At 34.3% G+C, this 18,331-nt stretch overlaps 2 protein-coding genes across 2 annotated transcripts; both read left to right on the top strand.

Moving 5' to 3' along the window:
* Positions 1–14,380: 14,380 nt before the first annotated feature.
* TAS2R9 (taste 2 receptor member 9) lies at positions 14,381–15,318 on the top strand. The gene is given in 3 exon segments (XM_063075978.1): positions 14,381–14,734; positions 14,736–14,926; positions 14,928–15,318. Coding segments are annotated over 3 exon segments (936 nt in total).
* Positions 15,319–16,788: 1,470 nt separating this feature from the next.
* On the top strand, positions 16,789–18,277 carry TAS2R8 (taste 2 receptor member 8). Its single transcript, XM_063115718.1, is given in 6 exon segments — positions 16,789–16,812; positions 17,345–17,598; positions 17,600–18,072; positions 18,075–18,134; positions 18,137–18,230; positions 18,232–18,277. Coding segments are annotated over 6 exon segments (951 nt in total).
* The last annotated feature ends 54 nt before the right edge of the window (positions 18,278–18,331 follow it).

Raw genomic sequence — 18,331 nt, forward strand, 5'->3', positions numbered from 1 at the left:
CGGTCAGTCAGTCTGTGTCCTTTGAGGGAGAAATTCAATCCTTTTCCATTTGTTTAATGATAGTTTAAAACTAGTTTCTGGAAACTGATGCTGTGTGTCTGTTTCCATTATTTCCAATATGCCCATTGTGTCCAATGATGTTTTCTGATATGCCCCAATAAAACAAAATATGTGTTTGTTTCCAATATGTATTATTATTTATATTATTTAATCTTTATAATAATATACCTGCCACAAAACATGTAGCTAAGAAAATTGAAAGCATATGTCTTTAGTACTCAGTTCAGATTAAACACTATCAAATATATAACAGGCTTTTTAGCTCCAAGCATATTATTTTATGGCTTTTTCTTTGTCTTCTCCACAGCTCGGACTGATTTGTTTCCCATCTCTCTAATTAAAAGAGGCTGGTATTTCGACTGGGTTTTCTAGGTATTGAGGTTACTTTCAGTTACAAAGCAAAAATACTCTTTAAGAATCTCTAACATCTTAAGCAGAGTTCTCTGAGTCTCATTTACTGACAATATTATAATTTAATGTTCATCTTTTCTTATTTCTTTGTAGACTTAACACCTTTGTTTTATTTTTCTAGACCTCTGTTAACGAAAATTTCTTATGCAATATAGATATCAAATAAAATTGTATTGACACCTGCTTTTTAGCATGTATTTTAAAACTTTCTTTTTCCAAACACTAGAATATTATATAGTTTATGCCTTTACTTTGATTTCTTAGGCAAAATAAAGATGTGTACAATTTACATTAAGAGTGTAAAACAGTTTTTTTCCCCTCTTATCCTAGAAACCAGCACAAACAAAGAAACAAAGAAAAATATGGGTGAAACCAGGAAATACAAAGTATGTGCACACTCCAAAATAAATGTAAAACCTGCTGAAAGCAGCCACAATTAGACAAAAGTTATGTGGGAGGAAGCACAAAAACGGAGGGGAAAAAAAGCACAGAGATTAACAGAAAGGCTACAATCTCAAAAAGCAACAACCAAAATATACATCCTGAATCTGAGGAATACATGCCAAAATGCAAAAGACATATCCCTTGTTTGCAACACCACCTGCAGGAACTGGGATAGGTAGAGCTGGTTTGGTTCAGAGTAATGGAAAAGGTGAGTGTATGCAAAACATCATTTAAATAAACTCTATTTGTAGGGCCCAGTCTGTCTCTAAAAAAGCAGAGAAAGGGGAAGCCTTTGGGATATGGAAATTATGGAGAAAATATTCAAATAGCTATTCCAAAAACCTGCAATTCAGTCAATTATTAATATTGTCACACTATATAAACAAATATAAAGAGCAAGAAAAATAAATTTAAAAGCTGTGGCACTGACAGATATCAAACATTCACAGAAGAAATATTGACATGGGGCAGATAAAAATTATGAACAAAATTCATATGGATTTTTTAAAAATAATGAAGCAATCATCTCTCTGATGAAATACTAGAAAACCATAATTCAAGAATTCACTCTATACTGATAAAACTCAGGAAAGAAAAGAGAAGAACAAAACCACCATAAAAATAAAAAATATATAGTGCAATGTATCTAGAAATACAGTGGAAAATACAGCAAGTGACATATGGGCTAGAAATTAGAGAAGCAAATAAAATGGAGTGAATGTAGAAAAGAGCCAAAATGATTAAGTTAAAAACACTGGATATCTGAAATAGGTAAGAGAGATATAACATGTAGATAATTGAAATTCCAAAAGCAGAAAAGCAAAACAAAATGACAAATATGTAAATAATTTAATAAATAAATGCTGAAATAATAAAATACTTAAGTTGACAGAATATATTTAAAGGTACCACATCACCATGTATAATAGATTCAGAATGTCAATAGACGTTAAAAATAAAATGATCTTTTGATGAGTTAGATTAAAAGGTTGAGCCATCTATATGAATTTTAAAAATATGGCTAACTTCAGATTTTTCCATAGGAACTTATGTTGTAAAAATGTTTATTATTGGGGCTAGCCAGGTAGCTCAGTTGATTAGAGTACAGTGTTACAATGCCAAGGTCAAGGGCTCAGATCATTGTTCTAGCCAGCACCCCTCCCCCCAAAGTTTATTATTATTTAACTGCAATAAAACTTAAAAAATATTTTTAAATCTTCAAAAAAACAAAGTATAACTCACAAATTTTATGTCCAACCAAACTCCTTCAAGTGTAGAGGCTTCACAAAAATTTTAGAAAATGCAAAAAAAGAAAAAAAAAAAGTTTCTCAAGGAAACTATTTTGAGGTACATCTCAACAAGAGGTAATTAGAAATTTATAGATGAAGGGCTGGCATTAACTCTTGACTATATCTGATTGTAGAACTAATACTAAAACGAATGTACTGCTTAGGGTGACAGAACTGAACGTATAGTTTAAGGGCCATGGGAATGTAGTAATGATACAATTGACAAAAATTGTGAGAGTATTACAGAGAGATGGTGGAAGTTAGAATAAGTTTATTGGTTGTACAAGCTGTAATAGCTAGGAGTCAAAGGACATAATTTAAACATGACAAATCAAGTAATAGAAGTAAATATGTCTGTGTATACATGTTTGTGTGGTGTTTTGCATGTGTGCATATATACTTGCCCGAAGTATAGGAAAAAATAAGAAAGATAATCTTTTTCATGAAAATCAGGTAGTGGAAGAGAATAAAAGGAAAAGAAGGAAGAAGAACTATTACAATTTTGTCATTGTTGATAGAAGAGAATTAATATATACATTTCAAAGCAATAGAGGCATAAGGATATTATATAAAGTTATAATTATATCCACTAGAATAAAAATGTAAGCCATGGGAATTATCAGAAGAGCTACATAAAACAGTATAGAAGAAAATAGGTCACGGGAAAAACCTCTGAAACAGAAACTATAACCTAAACTTACATAATCGAACAAAGATGATACCTAGTATAACAATAGATGTAAATAGCCTCACTTAACCTTAAAAGAAAACAATTATTCATATCTGATAATAGTTAAAAATTCAGCTTGGCTATATAAAGAAGACATTCCTATAAAAAAGTGATTCAGAGAGGCTAAAAATAAAAGAAAAGCTATAATAAGCATAAAAATAAAAATATTCTAATTTCCTAGAATGAACAAGGGAGAATTAAGTATAAAAAGCATTAAATGAGATAAAGAAACAATTATAATCTAAAAGCCATAATTCAATGAAGTTATAAAAATTGTGGGTATTTATGCACCAAATAACACTGCAAAAACTTTCATAAACTCTCGTAAAACAGAGACTACAAATGATGCAAAGATAAATGAAGAAATATCATATTGATCTCTTTTTTTCCAGGAAAATTAAAGTCACTCTCTACATAGAATTAGGGGCTTATGTGACATGTGCAAGAGCTGTTCATTGAAGGTGAGAAAAGTGGCTGCGAAAAGTCAGGAAACTGATCCTGAAGATATCAGTCTGAATTAAAGTGGACCGCTCTGAAAACCTCTCTATAAAGCTGCTACCTTTCTCCAGAAGATCTAAAACACTTCATCCAGCTATCTTAAGTCTGTAGCAGTAAAATATTTGCTTCTCAAACTGCTAGGAATATCCTGTCTACTCACACATCTGGCAGCAACTGCTTCCGGAGAATAAAGATTTTTCCCTTTCCTTTCACCTTCCAAAACTCACATGAATACCTCTCACTACCAGTTTTATTCCAGGATTTTACTGGGAAATGTATTCTGGAGAATGTAGTTCCTGGATTTTCCTTTTCCAAAACAGATCTTCAGAGGAATTGCTGTGATATCAGATGGAGAGCACATAATCCACCACATACACAAACAGTAGGAGATTATAAATGACGTTTCTCAGTCTATCAGAGCTTAAGTGAAAAAAAAATTGAAGAAAAAATAATTAAGGATATTTTAAAAATAAACAAATAGCACAGGTATTAAGGTAAATTTGGTATTTATAAAACTCTACTCAGAAAGTGAAACACTTCTTTTCACAAGATCCTATTAAACATTTACAAAAATTGACTCTATAGTTAGCATAGTTAAAACACAAAGTAAACTCAGTAAATACCAAATCAGAAAAAAGTAAAAGAAATTCTCTCTGACCACAGTGTAAAAAATAAAGGTGTTCCATTTCAGTTCGATGTTGATAAAAATCTCTATTAAAAAATGTTTTGTTCAAAAAGGAAACACTAGTTACATCAGACCAAAATGTTAGAGAATATCTAAGGAACAATGATAATAAAATTACTACAATAAGAATCGATAGGATGTTACGTTGAGGCTGTTGAATACAAATCTATATTTGATGATTTTCTACAAGGACTCGAAGGACTTAGCCTATAGTCATACTCACAGCTAAGATTTATTACAGTGAAAGGACATAAAGCAAAATTAGCTAAGGGCAAGGCAGAAGAAATCAGGATCGAGCTTCCAATAGTCCTGTCCCAGTGGAATTTCAAAGGACATGTTAACTTGGTTTTGCAGCACATTGTGAGAAACGTTGTCTACCAGGGCAGCTCAGTAGAGAGTCATTGTCTGGGGTTTTTATTGAGAGCTAGTCGTGTAGGGATCCTCTGCATAGCATTTACCAAAATTCCAGATTGTCAGACAAAAAGCAGGTGTTTAGCACAATTCACATTGTGTATACAGACAGGCTAAGCACAGTGAGCCATTCTTATTAAGGAATGGTAGGGACTGTCTCATTACCGAAGTTCCCAGATCCCAGCCAAGGGCCAGTCTTGCAAGCGGGAATTTCTACGGATCACAGTCTCTGGCCTGCTACGTTAACTCTTTTCACCTTTCATGCAGGCTAAAACAATGTCCAGGGGACGACTCATACACTTAACTGCGTGTTTAAAAAAATACCCAACTCAGAAAAGTCAGAAAAAAAAAAACCCTAAAATAAATAACAAAGGAGTATTGAAGAAAAAACTAAATGCTGGAAATTATGAGTTAGACAACACACTTTTTGAGAGGTTAAAAAACTAATATAAGCCAGTAACTAATCTAATCACAAAAAAAAGTGTGATGGGAGACAAAATGCAAATACACAAGCTTAATTCTTTGCAAATTAAATCTAAAACTTCTATAGAATAGATAGGAACATATATCCTAACTAATATCCATCTCTAGATGAAATAGAAAACATAAAGGAATGAGGAAACATTGTCAAGGAGTTGTACCAATAAAAGCTCCAGGCTCAGATGAAAAGCAAATTCTACCAAATATTTAAAGAACAGATCATTCCAACACTACTTAAGCTGTTCCAGAGTATAAAAAGAAAAAAACTTTACATTTTTTTCTGAAGTAAATTTTATATTGATACCAGAAGCTGAAAACTGAACAACAAAAACAAACCAAAAAAACCCCACAGTCTGATCCTACTTCTTGGCTTTGGGATATGCGTATAAATATAAAAATCATAAATAGAATAGTAGCAAGGAGAAATAGCAGCAGTTTTCCTAAAATAATAGTAAACCAAGATGAAGTAAAGTCTATATCATGGGATATAAGAAAAAGTTAATATTAGGAGATTTATACACATAATTGAGTAGATTTATAAATCCAAAGGAAGAAATCTAAAGATGTCATCTCCATGCACTTGGAAAAGATATTTCACAATTGCATCACTCATTCTTGAAAGCAACACCCAATAGACTAGTTATATCTTAATCTATAGATATTTATTTATTTTCCATATGTTTCCTTTTATTATTTTTTTATTTTAACATTTATTTGTATATATTTGTGAAGTACAGAATGTTGTTTCAATACATGTGTATACTTTATAATGACTCACTTAGGGTAGATAGCATAGTTTTATACCCCTTAGTCCAACCATTTTTCTCCTCCACCCCTCCCCCCACCTCTGGTAACCATCATTCTACTCTCTACTTCTATGTATGAGAACTACTTTTGTTTTTTTAAGATTCCACATATGAGCAATACCATGCAGTATGTGTCCTTTTTTGACTGACTTAATTCACTTAAAATGATGGTTGGGGGGGAGGGGGGGAGGGAGAAGGGAGGGAGGTTTTGGTGATGGGGAGCAATAATCAGCCACAATGTATATCGACAAAATAAAATTTAAAAAATAAATAAATAAATAAATAGTAAATTCCAAAAAAAAAAAAAAAAAAAAAAAGATGGTTTCCAGTTCCATTCATGTTCTTACAAATGATAGGATATCATTTTTTTAAATAGCTGAGTACTATTCCATTGTGTATATATACCACTGTTTTTTTTTTTTTATCCATTCATCCACTGATGGACATTTAGGTTGATTCCTTCTCTTGGCTATTGTGAAGAGTGCTGCAATTAACATGGGGGTGCATTATTTTAATTCCTTTGGTTATATCCCCAGTAGTGAGACAGCTGGGTCATAAAGTAAATCTATTTTTAGTTCTCTGAGGAACCACCATATGATTTTCCACAGTGGCTGTACTAATTTAGACTCTAAAAAATGTAAGAGAGTTACTTTTTCTCCACATCCTCGCCAGCATTTGTTATTTTTTGTCTTGTTGATAGAAGTCATTCTAACTGGAGTGAGATGGTATCTCATTGTGGTTTTTATTTGTATTTCCCTGATGATTAGTGATGTTGAGCATTTTTTCATGTGCCTGTTGGCCATTTGTATATCTTCTTTGACAAATGTCTGTTCAGGTCCTTTGACCATCTATTTTTTAATTTTTTTTTTCTTTTGGCTGTTGAGTCATTTAAGTTCCTTTATATATTCTGGATATTAGCCCCTTGTCTGATTTGAGGTTGGGAAACACTTTCTCCCATTCTGTAGATTGTCTCTTCACTTTGTTAATGATGTTCCTTTCTATATAGAAGCTTTTTAGCTTGATTTAGTCCCATTTATGTATTTTTGCTTTAGTTGCCTGTGCCTTTGTAGTTATGCTCAAAAAACTGCTGCCCACTCCCATTTTGAGCAACATTTCCCCTAACTTTTCTTCTAGCAGTTTCATAGTTTCTGGTCTTAAATTTAGGCCTTTAACTCACTTTGAGTTGATTTTTCAGTATAGTGAGAGATAGGGCTCTAGTTTCAGTCCTCTGCAGGTGGATATTGTTTTCCCAGCACCATTTGTTGAAAAGGCTGTCCTTTCCCTATTGCCTATTTTTGGCACCTTTGTTGAAAATCAGTTGGCTCTAAGTATGTGGGTTTACTTCTGGGCTGTCTTTTCTATTCAGTTGGTCAGTTTGTATGTTTTTATGCCAGTATGATGCTGTTTGGGTTACTATAGCTCTACAGAACATTTAGAAATCAGGGAGTATGACGCCTCCAACTTTGTTCTTTTTGTTAGATATTGCTTTAGCTATATTGGGTCTTCTGTGGTTTCCCACTTTTTCTATTTCTGTGACGAACGTCATTGGTTTTTTAATAGGGATTGTATTGAATATGTAGATTTCTTTGAGTAATATGGATAATTTGTTGATATTATTTCTTCCAATCCATGAAAATGGGATATCTTTCCATTTATTTGTGTTCTCTTCAATTTTTTTCACCAATGTTTTATCGTTGTCATTGTAGAGGTCTTTCATCTCCTTGGTTAAATTTACTCCTAGGTATTTCATTTTGGGATAGCTATTGTGAATGGGATTACTTTCTTGATTTCTTCAGCTATCTCGTTGTTTGCGTATAGGAAAGGTATTGATTTTTGTGTTGATTTTGTATTCTGCCACTCTGCTGAATTCATTTATTAGTTCTAATAATTTTTTGGTGGAGTCTTTAGGATTTTCTATGTATAGGATTATGTCATCTGCATATAGAGATAAATCAACTTCCTCCTTTCCAATTTGAATTCCCTTTATTGCTTTCTCTTGCCTTTTGCACTGGCTAGAACTTCTAGTACCATGGTGAATAAAAATGGGTAAAATGGGCATCCTTGTCTTGTTCTAGATCTTAGAGAAAAAAAACCTCCAATTTTTCTCCATTCAGTATGTTATTAGCTTTCTTGTATATGGCCATTATTGTGTTGAGATACATTCCTTCTATACCTAAATTGCTGAGTATTTTTAAGATAAAGTGGTGTAGTACTTTATTAAATGCTTTTTCTGCATCTATTGAAGTGATTGTATGATTTTTAACCTTCATTCTGTTGATACTATTTACCATATTTACAGATTTGTGTACATTGAATCATCCTTGCATCCCTGGGATAATCATGACGTATGATGTTTTAAATGTGTTGCACACACACAAAAAAAACTGGGGGGGGGGAGAAGACATAACAATTGTAATTCCTTGAAGTCGACAAGACAAGTGAACAGAAAGGACATTGTTGGGTGGGAGGGAGGAGAGGGAGGAGGGAGGGAGGCTTCGGTGATGGGCCAGAATAATCAACCACATTGTATATCGACAAAATAAAATTTAAGATAAATAAATAAATAAATGTGTTGCTGGATTCTGTTTACTTTTTTTTGAGGATCTTCATGTCTGTGCTCATTAGGGATATTGATTTGCAGTTTCTTTTTTTGTTGTATCTTTTTCTGGTTTTGGTATGAAGGTAATGCTGGCCTCATAGAATGAGTTTGGAATTCACTCCTCCAAGATGGTCTTTTCAAAATAACTCAAGCAGACAAGAAGAAGGAAAAAAGATTTTAAAATAATGAAGAAAATCTAAGAGAGATAGCAGACAACCTTAAGTGCTCTAACATACAAATTTTGGGTATTCCAGAAGGGGAGAAGAAAGGAAAAGGTATTGAAAACCTATTCAAGGTAATAAGAACAGAAAACTTCCCAGATGTATGGAGAGATGCAGACCTGCAGATACAGGAAGCCCAAAGGTCCACAAATTGATTCAATCCCAAAAGATCATCTCCAAGACAAATTATAGTCAAATTTGCAAAGCTCAAAGACAGAGAATTCTAAAAGCAGCAAGAGAAACGCATCAAGTCACCTATAAGGGAAGCCCCATCAGACTAACAGCAGACTTCTCAACTGAAACACTACAGGCCAGAAGCAAGTGGAATGATATATGCAAAATAACTAAAAGAAAAAATTTGCCAGCCAATAATTCTTTACCCAGCAAGGCTCTCCTTCAGAAGTGAGGGAAAAACAGTGTATTTCCCAGACAAACAAAAATTGTGGGAGTTCACCACCACATGACCAGCCCTGCAAGAAATTCTCAAGGGAGTCCTTCATCTGGAATCTGAAAAATGATGATCACTATCACAAATACACAAGAAAGAACAAAACTCACCATTAAAACAAAAATGCCAGCGAGAAAGAGTAAGAAGCTAAATCATGCCATTTCAAATTTCTAAGTAACATTGAAGAAGAGAAATAAAAGGGATATCTAAAATATCTTAACAAAAAGCAATTAAGTGACAGGAATTAAACAATACCTGTCAATAACTACCCTAAATGTGAATGGATTAATCTCTGCATTCAAAAGACACAGACTGACTGACTGGATTAAAAAACTAGACCCAAGTGTATGCTGTCTTCAAGAGACCCACCTCACCTGTAGAGACACACACATAGACTAAAAGTGAAGGGATGGAAAAAGATATACCATGAAAACAGAAACCAAAAACGAGTGGGAATAGCTATTCTTATATTGGATAAAATAGACTTTAAACCAAAAAACATAAAAAGAGATGAAGAAAGCTACTATATAATGACAAAAGGATCTATCCAGCTAGAAGACATAACAACCATAAATATGTATGCACCCAATACCAGAGCACCTAGATATATAAAGCAAACACTCTTAGAACAAAAGAAAGAAATAGGCCCTAATACATTAATAGTGGGTGACCTGAACACCCCTCTCTCAGTGTGGGACAAATTTTCTAGGCAACAAATCAAAAAAAAAGACACAGGATTTAAACAATACCTTAGACAAACTGGAACTGGTAAATATATACTGACAATTTCACCCAATAATTAAATATGTACTTTCTTCTCATCAGAAATGGGACATTCTCCAGAATAGACCACATATTAGGCCACAAATCTAGTCTCAGCAAATTTTAAAAAACTGAAATCATTCTAAGTATCTTTTCAGACTACAATGTACTAAAACTGGATATTAATAATAGGCAAAACCCTGAAAACTATACAAATACACAGAAACTAAATAATAGGCTCCTGAATGACCTATGGGGGTCCTAGAAGAAATTAAACAGTAAATCAAAAATTTCTAGAAGCTAATACATCATACCAAAATCTGTAGGATACTGCAAAAGCAGTACTAAGAGGCAAATTTATTGCAATAAATACTTACATCAAAAGAATGGAAAGACTTCAAATAAACAAGCTAACACTACACCTCAAAGAACCTGAAAAACAACATCAATCCAATTCTAAAAGTTGTAGATGGAAGGAAATAATTAAGATCAGAGCAGACCTAAATGAAATAGAGACCCCAAAAAACAATAGAAAAGATCAACAAAACAAAAAGTTTTTTGAGAAGATAAATAAAATAGACAAACCATTAGCTAGGTTAACAAAAAGAGAGAGAGAGAGAGAGAGACCCAAATAACAAAAATCAGAAATGAAAAGGGAGATATTACAACTGACACCACAGAAATACAAAGAATCATTAGAGACTATTATAAATGACTATATGACAACAAATATGAAAACCTGGAAGATATGGATAAGTTTCTGGACACATACAAACTATCCAGACTGAACCGAGAAGAGACAGAAAACCTGAACAGACCAATAAAAAGCAACAAGATTGAAGTGGTAATCAGTAATCTTCCAACTAAGAAAAGCCCAGGTCCAGATGGCTTTAAAGCTGAATTCTATCAAACCTTTAAGAGGAAATAATACCAATCCTCCTCAAACTATTCCAAAAAATTGAAACAGAAGCCATTTCCCAAACTCATTCTATTAGGCCAACATAACTCTGATACCAAAACCAGATAAAGACACAACAAAAAAGAAAATTACAGGCCAATATCCTCAATGAACACAGATGCAAAAGTCTTCAACAAGATATTAGCAATTAGAATACAGCAACACATCAAAAAATTATACACCATGATCAAGTGGAATTCATTCCAGGGATGCAAGAATGGTTCAACATATGAAAGTCAATAAATGTGATACAGCACATCAAGAAAATCAAAGAAAAAAACCATATGATTATCTCACTAGACATTGAAAAAGCATTTGACAAAATTCAACATCTTTTCATGATAAAGACTCTCAACAAATTAAGCATAGAAGGAAAGGATCTCCACACAATAAAAACCATCTGTGAGAAGCCTACCACCAGTATCATTGTGAATGGGGAAAAAACTGAAGGCTTTTCCCTTAAGAACAAGACAAGTATGCCTATTCTCACCACTTCTATTTAACATAGTACTGGAAGTACTATCCAGAGCAATCAGGCAAGAGAAAGAAATAAAGGGCATCCAGATTGGAAAACATGAAGTCAAACTGTCCCTATTTTCATGACATGATACTATACATAGAAAAACCAAAAGACTCTATAAAAAAAACTCCTGGAGCTAGTTAATAATTTCAGTAATGTGGCAGGATACAAAATAAATGCCCCCAAATCAGTTGCATTTATATTCTCCAATGATGAGCTAACAGAAAGAGAAATCAAGAAAGCAAGCCCATTTACAACAGTCAACAACAACAAAAAATACCTAGGAATCAATTTAATCAAAGAGGTGAAAGATCTCTACAATGAGAACTACACACCACTACCGAAAGGAATTAAAGGAGACACAAAAAGATGGAAAGACATTCAATGCTCTTGGATTGGAACAATTAACATGGTGAAAATGTCTATACTACTCAAAGTGATCTACAGATTCAATGTAATCCCCATCAAAATACCAATGACATTCTTCACAAAATGGAAAAAACAATCTCAACATTCTTTTGGAAAAACAAAAGATGCCAAACAGCCAAAGCAATCCTGAGCAAACAAATAAATAAATAAATAAAGCTGGAGGCATAACACACCTGACTTTAAATTATACTACAAAGCTATAGTAACCAAAACAGCATGGTACTGGCATAAAAATAGACAGACCAGTGAAGCAGAATAAAGAACCCAGAAATCATCCCTTAGGATTACAGCTATCTGATATTGGACAAAGGCAACAAAAACATACCTTGGGGAAAAGACTGCCTTTTCAATAAGTAGTGCTGGGAAAATTGGATATCCACATGCAGAAGAATGAAACTAGACATGCACCTCTCACCATATACTAAAACCAACTCCAAATGGATTAAAGACTTAAGTAAAAGACCTGAAACTGTAAAATTAATAAGGGAAAGTATAGGTGAAACACTTCAGGAACTAGGTCTGGACACAGACTTTATGAACATGAGCCGGAAAGAACAGGCAACAAAAGAAAAAAATAAACAAATGGGACTATATCAAACTGGAAAGCTTCTGCACAGTAAAGGAAAAAATCAACAGAGTGAAATGACAATCAACAGAGTAGGAGAAAATTTTTGCTAACTATGCATCTGACAAGGGATTAATATCCATAATATACAAGGAACTCAAGCAATTACACAGTAAAAAAAACAAATAACCCAACTAAAAAATGGGTAAGGGAGCTGTACACACATTTTTCAAAGGAAGTCATACAAATGGCCAATGAGTACATGAAAAAATGCTCAACATCACTAGTCATCAGGGAAATGCAAATTAAAACCACATTGAGATACCACCTCACCCCAGTTAGACTGGCTATAACCAAAAAGACAGAGAATAGCAAATGCTGATGAGGATGTGGAGAAAAGGGAATGCTCCTACACTGTTGGTGGGACTGTGAATTAGTACAACCACTATGGAAAACAGTATGGAGGTTTCTCAAGCAACTACAGATAGATCTTCCATATGATCCATCAATCCCAGTTCTGGGTATATACCCAGAGGAATGGAAATCATCACATTGAAGGGATACCTGCACTCCCATGTTCATTCTAGCTCCATTCACAACAGCCAAGATATGGAACCAACCTAAACATCCATTGATGGACAACTGGATAAGGAAAATATGGTATATATACACCATGGAATACTACTCTGTCATAAAAAGGAATGAAATTCTGCCATTTGCAACAACATGGATGAACTTGGAGAAATTTATGTTGAGTGAAATAAGCAAAGCACACAGGGAGAAATAGCACATGTACTCACTCACAAGTCGGAGCTAAGAGACAAAGAAAGAAGGAAAGAAAGACCACAGTGGTGCGTTGGATTTGCAGAAGGAGAAAGCATACCTAGGGATACAAAGTGGAGTGGAGAAAAGGGGTTGGGGAGGGAGGTCAAAGATAATTGGGTGGGGGACATGGAGTATAATCACAATTTATGGTAATAGGCATGCTGCCAGTATGGATCTGGCCATCACATCTTGGGCATGAGTGGTGACAATCAGCTTTGTACCCATGAATATTCATAACCAATGCAAAAAAATATATAGGTACCATGTAAAACCAATTCTGTAGTCTATGAAAACAATTTTAAAGTAAAGAAAGAAAATGTAAATTCTATTAAGCAAAATTCTGTCCTGTTGAAACTTAGTTCTAAATGTTTTGAATCAGTCGTTATACTGTGACACGTGACTGTTATTTGCACTATATTATCATGCTGTTTTTAAAAGTAAATCATTTGGGTTTCTGTAAGATAAGGTATCATAAAGAAGATTACATTCATATTTTAACAAACCATAGTAGGTTGCATACAAATATGGATTCTGAGATCAAACTCTTAGAAATAACTGACACTACTACAGTATCTGCAATGCTAAGTCTACCACATCACAGAGGGAAAGAGCTAGAAGTCAAATAGCTGTGTCTTTTAAGGAAAAACAAAAACTCTATTGACCTATCTGAATTATCCTAACTAATGAAGCCAATGTGTTACTTTGAGGATGAAATTATTAATGTTAACTGTCTAAACTTTAAATTCACAATTATTTTTAAGCTCTAAAATCTGCATTTGTACAAAATAGATCACACATTTGGGGTACTTTTCAAGTCATTAGAGATGGTAATGATGCTGACATAGTCTATCTCAAATTAAATTTTAGCCATATTTTCCAGTTAATTAATTCCTTTTTGAATTTCTGGTCAACAGTTCAGATTGATGAATCCAAAATATAGAGAGCTTAAAATGAGAAAGATTTTGCAAGTTCAAGAAATCAGATCCATTTCCATTTGCACTTTACATCAATCACCACTACACACAAAGGAAATTACTGGCTTCAATTGGTTGATTCTTTAGGTAGTTTTAGCTCTGAGCAGAACTGGCTATCTTCTTGACCTAGATCATGGCTGACAAAAAGGAGAGATAAAGACAATTGCATCTTGTCCTAAGTGGCAGACATATACACTGTTCTTCATTGGTCAGCTGGAAGTCAATGTATGGTTGATGATATTCAAAATCAGAACTCCCTGCTAACATGCCAAGTACAATACAGGTAATATATATGATTTTGGTTACTGGTGAATTGACTATAGGAATCTGGGGAAATGGATTCATTGTACTACTACTTAACTGCAACAGCTGGTTCAAAAGGAGGGATATCTCCTTGACTGACATCATCCTGACCAGCTTGGCCATCTCCAGACTCTGTTTATTGTGTGTAATATCTTCAGATGGCTTCATTATGCTGATCTCTCCAGATACAGATGACAGTGGTGAGCTACTGAACATTCTGGATGTTTTCTAGACACTTGCCAATAGTTCAAGTGTCTGGTTTACTTCTTGCCATAGCATCTTCTGTTTACTCAAGATAGCCAACACATCCCACCCATTATTTTCTCTGCCTGAAGCTAAAGACCAACAGAATCATCCTTGGGATGCTTCTAGTATCCTTTCTGATCTCCTTAGTTATTAGTTTTTCAATGAATGATGACATGTGGCATCACTTCTTTACGGCCAGTCATGAAGAAAATATTACGTGGGAATTCAAAGTGAATAAAATTCCAAATGTCATCAGATGACTCTGAACCTGGGGCTATAGTTCCCTTTATTCTTTGCCTGATCTCATTTTTCTTGTTACTTTTGTCCCTATTCTGACACTCCGAACAGATGAAACTTCATGTCACAGGGTCAAGAGACCCCAGCACTGAGGCCCACAGGAGGGCCATAAAGGCAGTGGCAATCTTTCTGCTCCTCCTTATCGTGTACTATGCAGTCTTTCTTGTAATAACCCCTAGCTTTCTGATTCCTCAGAGAAGATTAGTGGAGATGGCTGGTGGCATAATGACTGTCATTTTCCCATCAGGCCATGCATTCATCCTGATAATAGAGAGTAACAAGCTGAAAGAAGCTTTTTTGTACATGTTAAGTTTTGTAAAGGATTTCCACAAAGGAAGGAAACACTTTGTTCCGTAGAGCACCCTAGAGAATATCCTGAATTACAAGGAGAAAGAAATCAGCAGAAGACTTTCTCCCTTCTCCAAAGTATCTACATTCATTTCTTTAAATGTGCTGTTGGAAATTATTAATATCTGTCCTTATTCTAAAGATTCCTTTTGTGTTCCTTCGCATTTCTTCTTGTATAATTTTGAATCTAATGTCATCATTGAACCACATATGTTTTCTTTGTCTTCACAGGGAAAATGAATCTAAAACCCACACTAACATTTCATGTCGTTGCCTGAATGTAAAGAGGTTCTATTTCTTTCTGCCATATGCTGGCAAAGGCCTTGAGCTCAGTGAGTAGAAGAATTTCAGACAAACGGGTTGTGGGAAAGAGATTTTAGAATTCATCAGCCCTTCCTATAAAATCAATGATGTTAATAAACTTGTGTACTTTGAACCAAAGGTCTGTCCTTCCTTATCTTTTCTGTGCTATCCCCTCCATTTATGGAAAAGTTTGTCCTCATCAGGAGGGGAGAAAACAGTCTTTGGTAAGATTCTAAATGGCACGATATATGAGTATGATCTCAAGAATGAAGATTTGACCAGGAAAGGGGCATTGGTAGAGTTAGGAACGTGAATACTAGAACCACCTTGAAAAAGGAGGTTGAGAGTCCCAACGGTCAGGTTGTTTTATAAATAACCCTACCTGGTGACGGCAGTTTAAGGGGTTAGTTCCTAAAGACTCTTTGGAATGTTCTCTCTACCCTTCCAACTCAGAAATCTTTGACATGTTTTTCCATTGACATCACTTTCTTTTCTATTTTGTTTCTGGTAATGTTTTACAGATAACTAGGTTTCTTTAAATTATTAAAATCATGCTTTCCTATTATACATTATACACATGTAAAAAAATGGAAAAATACTATATATGTTGTTTACATTATTAAAGTATTTGAATATAAGAAGAACCATAGTTTATTGTGATCTGTATTACCTACATTCAAATGTATTGTGGGCTAAGTCATGTTTCCAAAAAAATGAATAGATCTAAGTTCTTCCTAAATAGTAGGATTTGTCCTATTCCCTGGAAATATTGTTTGGTAAAACAGATTATTTATTATTTTTGTGTGATGCCCCATCTAGAGAAATGACTATACTGTGAGGTCATAAAGTTTATAAAAGGAGTTGATTGGGACTAAAATAATGCCAAGTGTGAATTTCCTTAATTTTAGATGAAAATGCTTATTATCTAAGAGACAATGTTTCAGGAAGTGAATTGTCTTGGAGGGTATTTCTCATATTAAATAAAACTGAAGATAACATATCTTTATCTGACACTCTTCACTTCTAATACACAACTGCATGAAGAGCAAATTCTTAGTAAATATTGCTGTGTGCCTATCTGACTAATAACACTGTGACCTACACAACTAGATTTGTGCCATACCATTTCCTGATTAACCATTTAAATGAAGATGAAAGTTATTAACCTCCGACGGAATGTCATCTCTCTGCAATCTGATTGTACCGATCATTTCCAAAATGAAAATCTATTTCTACCAGGATACCTGACTTGTGGATAATTTATAACTTATGGTGATGAATATAAAGTTTCATTTACACATTTTGATTTTTATTAAACACACGTTTTCATCTGCTTTTTCTGACTTTCTATGAAAAACTCAATTTGACAGATCCAAATATAGAGAACTTACAGCAAGAAGCCTATCTTAAATTCATGAAATAAAATCTTTTTAAATTTTCATGAAAGCAATTTTAGCCAAACGTTTGGTTATCACTTGCTAAAGGGTAATAATTATAATTTACCCAGGCTATCAATAACTAGTCAAGATGCTCATTGGGAGCAATCAGTCGGTTTACTCTTCATGAACATAGAAACAATTCTGTTTCAGAAGAGAGCTGGACACTTCTGGAATGATTTTAAAGTCAACACAATGGCAGATGAAAGCATTATTGCATGATTTGAACCATTTATCTATTTTGTTCCAGCTGGTCATCTGCAAATTAGCCCATCTGCAGTGATATCTGAGATCAGGGTTTTCTCTCTACATACATTTTCAGTACTAAAAACAACATCTTTACCATTATAATAACTGGAAAACTCATAAAAGTAATGGTGCGGAATGGATACATTGGACTAGTCAACCGGATTGACTGAATTTAGAAGAAAATGATCTCAATTGACTCCATTCTCATCAATTTAGCTGTCTCCGGAATGTGATTGATCTGTGTAATGGCACTAAACAGCATTATAATGATACTCTATGCAGACGTTTATAAAAATAATAAAGATCGTCATTTATACCTTCTGGACTCTTGCCAACTATTTAAGTATGTGGCTTGCCACCTGCCTCGATGTCTTCTGTTTTTTCAAGATAGCCAATTTCTCTCATCCACTTTTTCTCTGGCTGAAGTGGAGAATTGACAGGGTGGTTCACGGGGTCCTGCTGGGGGGCTTCACCACTGCCTTGTTGATCGGCCTTATAATAGCAGTGGTTCTGAGTTGTAATTATGGGTTTCCTGAAACTGCAAAACATAAAACAAATACCACTGTAATGTTCCATGTAAGTACAATTCAATGCTTCGACCCATTGACTCTCTTTAACCTCTTTGCAATTGTCCCGGTTACTGCGTCTCTGCTCTCATTTTTCCTTTTAATAATGTCCCCGTGGAGACATACTAAGCCAATGAAACTCAGCGCTGCAGGCTTTAGAGACCCCAGTGCAGAGGCCCATGTAAAAGCCATGAAAACTGTGACGTCTTTCTCTTCTTCCCTTTTATATACTATGTGGTTTCTTTTTTGATGACCGTTAGCTGTCTTATGAGAGAAAGTTAGCTATGATGTTTGGAGAAATAGTAGCAATTCTTTATCCCTTGGGTCACTCACTTATTTTAATTAATGTAAATGACAAACTGAGGCAGGCATGTCAGGATGCTGACATGTAGAAAAATAGCCTTCATGATGTAAAATCTTAGTTTTATAAATGGACTTTAAAAGCAAATTTAAAGAGGGTACTTCAAA

This window comes from Cynocephalus volans, chromosome 12 (assembly GCF_027409185.1).
Source record: "Cynocephalus volans isolate mCynVol1 chromosome 12, mCynVol1.pri, whole genome shotgun sequence".
Classification (NCBI taxonomy): Eukaryota; Metazoa; Chordata; class Mammalia; order Dermoptera; family Cynocephalidae; genus Cynocephalus; species Cynocephalus volans.